Genomic DNA, 5,962 nt, shown 5'->3' on the forward strand with positions numbered 1-5,962 from the left:
ACTTGTTCTACACGGGCGCATTTGTCTGAGAGATGATACTTTCAACATGAGAACTGAGAATTAAAGTGGCATAGCGTGGGACATTCCATTGGCGTTTAACTTTAAAATAGCTTGGGGACTCCGTTGCTGTATTTAATTTTAAAAGTGGACGTTTTTGAAAGTATTCAGTAAAAGATATTTGTGAAACTGACCACTGTCGTTTGTTTTTCGCTTAATTACATCTTTTACTCTGGCTGTATTTCAAACGAGGAGGGCCGTGAAGATCGGGGGTAGAATAGGCCCTCAGTAACCCATGCTTGCACGAAAAGGCGACTATGCTTGTCGTAAGAGGCGACTAACGGGATCGGGTGGTCATTCTCGCGGACTTGGTTGACACAAGTCATCAGTCCCCAGTTGCGCAGGTCAATGCTCATGTTGTTGATCACTGGGTTGTCTAGTCCAGATTCGATTATTTACAGACCGCCATCATATAGCTGGAATATTGCTGTGTGCAGCGTAAAACTAAACTCGTCCACTCAAACGAAGAGAAGCAGATTACTTGTATCAGTCAAAAGCACATCATGTCTTTGTCGTGGTGGGATGTTAGCATGTAGCCCAATTTTAGAACACACTTTTTAAGATTTTTTCTAAATGTTCAAATCGTGCAAACAGGATATTTTTCGGGTTTTTTTCATAATTAATTCTAGCTGTTGTTTTAAACAATGATGCATCCGGGGACCAGTTCTTGAAAACAACACATGCGTGATGATACACACGCTCATAAATTGTCAGATAATTCGTGACAACATTTCACGTCTTCCTCCAAACACGTCAGTCCTCGAACAAAGAAGTGCATCTAAAACCACCTGAGATAATGCTTTCTTGCAAACTGATTACTTTATGCTTGACGGTTACAGAACTTCGGAATGAAACGGGGCGGGTTTGCATTCATCACCCAAGACGTAGCATTAGCGTCGGTGACAAGGATATCCCCCCACCCACACCCTGGGGTTATATAAGGCTGTTGGGCCCTGCAACATTATTCACTGCCCATGCATTCTTCACGGGGTCTGCAAACATGGTTCGATTGAGGGTTGGCATCATTTTACTAAGCATAATTACAGGTAGGTTACCGGAAAGTAGTATAAAGTAGTGAACGTATATAAGCACTTCCAGTTTTAGGGTATATCACTTCCATGATGCATGTTTTTGTCCAAGACAGAGTTCGCCTTTATTCTTTTAGTTTATCACCTTGCTGCATATGTTACTGCTTTGAACATTCTTAAAGACGGGAAAATGTGCCTGCCAGTTTAATGCTGTTTCTAGATATTGATATAGAAACTTACAACTGTAAATCCTGATTTGATCCTGGTAAAGCAGTACGTAATAGAGGCATTCAGGAGTGACTGAGTGAGTTTAGTTTTACGCCACACTCAGCAATATTCCAGTTATATGGCGGTGGTATGTAAATAATCGAATCTGGATCAGACCATCCAATGACCAACAACATGAGCATCAATCTGCGCAATTGGGAACCGATGACTTGTGTCAACCAAGTCAGCAGTGCATTCAGGAACAATGTTTATATGGACAAGAGGTTTGCTTTTGCAAAGGGTAGATATTAAGTATCGGGGTATCAGTTTCTACAATTGCAATGTAAACTGAGGAGCGACTGATTGTTGTTGTTTGGGGATTTTGTTGTTGCATTTTTTTATTACTTTGGAAGTTAAAAATTCCTGGAACTGTTGATAAAATGGTCTTTTGTTACGGAATTATATCTTTTGTAATGGCGTGGTGTTCCGATATCACCTACCTTATTTGACATTTTATAAAATCTATATGTAAAGTTTTCACGTCACATTTATAATTATATAGGTAGCAAAATTTCTAAACAGAACCGTGTAGATATGCTCTTCACGTGCAGACTATGAGCCAGTAAATTTCATAATATCAATATGGCCGGTTTTGCTCATTTAAACTATTTTCTCTTGTTCCCTCTTATATTTCACTAAGAATTTTAGAAACTTTGTCACCTTCCTTAGTCGGTTCCTAGAATTGCTGTCACATTTCCTGGCCTTTTCCTTTACTGGACCTTGTCGCTCTAGCTGTTTTCTGTGTGACTGGTCGATATCATAACAATTATTACTCTTATATCATAAATGCTATAAACTGTATATATTTTCAGAGATGAAGCAAACGCCATGAAAATGCCTTAATATATATTAAAAGACACCCGAAATATAAGTAATATATAATCTTTTCTTGCCGTCAAGCTATTAAAAATCTATGTGCTAATCAGAAATTTCTGAATTATATAATGTTCTTTCTACACTCCATAACGGCATCGTTTTTTGCTGGTTACCCAACCACATTGGCATTTTTGGGAACATCAAGGTCGCTTTTGCTGCCAAGGCAGGGTACAACAAATCTGTGATACCACTTCTTATTCTATACTCTGATTGCAAGGCTCAGAGTAGATCGTGCATGAGTGATCTGAAAACCCTGTGTTGGTTGTGCCAACTTGGGCTGTCAGTCCAGGTTTGAAGAGGTCATCATGCAACAATGTCGTATTGGCCACAAAAGATTTCCGGCCTGATAGTGTTGAGGGATAAATATATAAACAATAAAGGAACGTTTAATAATCTTGTTATTTATCATTGATTTCATAAAAAATATAGATTTGTTAAATGAATTTTATATCTGATTTGGAAATAGATAAGATTTATTAATTGGTAGTTTAGATTATAAACTTTGATTGTTAATGGCAGGGCCCACAAAGGGGTTTGAACTATTGTGAAAATATTGTAATCCTGAGTGTGTACGTAAGTCCCAACACACTCGAAATACATTTACACTTTGCCGCGTTTTTAGAATATGTGTAATTATAATCTATGGCTGTATGTTTCTTCTGTCACCGCTGGCTGAAGGTATGGTGTAAATACAACTAGGGTCCATGCAGATAGCAAAGGTAATTTAAGTCCCCATGGACTCTAGTATGGTGATCTACCCTCAGCTGCTGACGATTTATAGCCCGGTTTTATTTTGTTCAGTCTATAGTGATTTACGTTTATGATAGCGTATTAGATTTAACTTTAACTTTATTTATTTAAAAAAAAATTTATTTAACTTTTATAGCTGTGATACCCACATATTTTCACGTTGACAGGTTTTCATTGCTAAGTTTATAAATAAAAATAATTGTTTTTCATAATGATACAAACTAGATTGTTTTCTTCACGAGATGGTGGAAATAATGACCAAGTGACGCTAAATAATAACTCAGTGACGCTATAGGCTGTGTAAATGTTTACCTTTGAGAATAGTATATGCTTTCAAATATGCAGGAATAAAGCATTCTTGTCTTATAATATTTCAGGTGCAGTGAGTCTCCTGTCCCCTGGTCCCGGACAACCCCCACCGCGTCCAGATTACCTCCCTCAACCTAAAACCACTCCTAAGCCACAGGGTGCATCCCCATCTCTTGCCCAGGGTGGCTCCATCCTGCCTGCCCTCACCGCCCCGAGGACCTCCCTGCTTCCCCTAGCCAGTTCCAACTCTGCTCTCCTCCCTCAGGGTGCTGCTTTCGCACCCCTAGTTCCAAGCGTTGCTGCTACAGTCAGTGCACCCCTAGCTCCAAATGTTGCCGCATCCGTCAACGTACCCTCAGCTGCAGGTGCTCCAAACAGCGCCTCACAACAGCTGCATCAGCACCAACCCCAGCTGCCTCCCACTGGGGCTCTGATTCCTTACCTACTTCCCGGGGCCCCTTTACCAAACACACCACCGGTAAACATGTATTACCTACCACCCGGGGCTGCACCGATCAGGCCTGTCCCATCTCCAGTTCAACATCCACAAACGTTACCACCTGGTGCCGCTTCTTTCCTACCCCCAGGGACAGCGCAGGTATTACCCCCGCCAGGCCAGCAGTATCCCCTTGGAGCAGCTACGTCTAACATCCCTCCTCAATATGCGCGCTCGACACTCCAACCAACTGGTTTGACCTCCAGGGCGCAGAGTTACCCGACAAATACCAACCCAGTACCTTCAGCTAAAGGAAACTTGGTTCTTCCCCTCAACTGGCAGCTGCTAAGCTCCCCAGCTAGTCAAATCCCGACTCAGTCTACAACTACCTTCCGCTCTAATCCTCCCCTTCCCCCTGTCGTCCCTGGTAGACGAAACACATCCCCTTTCTTCTTCCCAAAGCCTACCAGACCATCAAGTTTCAGGCAGATTCTCGACTTCCTTGGGAGAATCCGGGCAACGAAGGAGCTTGACTGTAAGACCGTCTCCGAAGCACTGAGTCTGAACCTGCCCAAGTTCTATTACCCACTGAGCTGTGATGACAAGTGTCCGCCTCCTTCAGTGTGCAGACACGTGGGACTGGTTGGCTTTTGCTGTCCTCCTCATGGTGAGTAGAAGTAATAGTGCTCTACAGAACGACGGACCAGTCTCCATGACGTGGTCGATGCACGTCAAGTGTGAATGTTATTGTACCTCAGCTCCATCGATGTTAATGATTTCAATCACTGCATTCTCCCATCCAGACATGATTACTGACCGGCAACCGTTATCTAACAAGCATATTGCTGACTACTGAGGTAAACATGAAACAAGCAAAAGGTGGTCGCATGGTTGTGTGCCATTATATCCTGACGGGCAGGTTCGTTGTTTTCAGTGTCTGGATTATCTGGTCCAGTCTTTATAATTTTCTTATTTTAATATTGGTATTGCTAGTCCAGTGTGTGTGCCCGTCGTGACATTGCTGGAATACTGCAAAAAGCAGCATAAACCTAAACTCTCACACACACACACTGGTCAGTGAGTGAGTTTGGTTTAACAGCAGACACAAATGGGTCTCACACATCATACCTATGTTGGGAATCGAAAACTAGTAGATAACACGGCTATAATCAAGATAGATTAGTGTCACATGAGGTGGCGAGATCTGGAACTCATTGCTCGTCACTTGATGACAACATTTTTGTTTGACATAATAACACAGTTGTGTGACATGCTTTGAATGATACGGTTGCGTCTTGTTGTCAGTCACGGATCAGCTTATCTGGATGGTGGGACTAGCGGAGAGGTTCAAAGTCCTTGGCGGTTAGCTGAAGAGGTCCGAAAACTGAAGTTAAAAACTGAAGTCTTCAAGTTGTGCTCGGTGTTGGTGGATCTTCAGAATATGTTCCCGGACGACCAACACGGATCGATTCCCATTCAATACTCAGGGCCTCAGGGCCTCGGCTCTCCAACAGATCAGCGTTTCAGACCAAACCCATGTCTACGTGCAACGTTCACAGAGTGTAATACGATAAACACACGCTACTCGAGACAAACTGTAACGTACAGCGGAAATCGTATTTTTCATATATACATAGTACGCTAAACATTACTCAGGACCAAAACAGAGAATGAAATAGAACACAGAATTTGATATGCATATACTAGTATATAAAAATATATAATACCCACACGTGTGTTGATATTCATTTTGTGTGTCTTCACACATTCCATTCAAGTCAGTGAAAGAAGGGGTAATGTAGGTAATATTTCTATTTTGTATCCGACCACACATATCAGCCATGCAATACGAGCTAGGGCTGATCTTCAGTAGCTTATCTATGTCGGGAAAGGCGGCCGAAAGGATCAGAAGCGAAGACTTGGTTGATACATGTAGTTTTATCGGAACTGAGTAAATAGATGCTCGTGTCACTGGATTGTATGGTCCAGACGGCCATCACATAGCTGGGATATTGCTGAGAGACAAAGACGCGTAAGGTTTTAATTAATACCGCTGTCGATGTATGCCGACAGTGTATTCGGTTGTTGGCCAAGGCAAGGGGTTATCGTCTGGTGTCGAAGTGTCTGCCTGCACATGGATTGTGCTAAGGATTGTGTGCATGTAGTATATCATGTCCTGATTATAGTTTCAGCTTCTGAACCAATGAAACTCGCTTCTGCGATGGACGATATAAGCCGG

General features: G+C 42.2%; 1 protein-coding gene across 1 annotated transcript; it reads left to right on the forward strand.

Annotated features, from left to right (window-relative positions):
* Nucleotides 1–1,008: 1,008 nt before the first annotated feature.
* On the forward strand, nucleotides 1,009–5,453 carry LOC137286654 (uncharacterized). Its single transcript, XM_067818630.1, has 3 exons — nucleotides 1,009–1,103; nucleotides 3,356–4,390; nucleotides 5,029–5,453. Exons 1-3 carry the CDS (start codon nucleotides 1,058–1,060, stop codon nucleotides 5,088–5,090), a joined length of 1,143 nt encoding a protein of 380 aa, XP_067674731.1. The 5' UTR covers nucleotides 1,009–1,057; the 3' UTR covers nucleotides 5,091–5,453.
* The last annotated feature ends 509 nt before the right edge of the window (nucleotides 5,454–5,962 follow it).

This window comes from Haliotis asinina, chromosome 1 (genome assembly GCF_037392515.1).
Source record: "Haliotis asinina isolate JCU_RB_2024 chromosome 1, JCU_Hal_asi_v2, whole genome shotgun sequence".
Lineage (NCBI taxonomy): Eukaryota > Metazoa > Mollusca > Gastropoda > Lepetellida > Haliotidae > Haliotis > Haliotis asinina.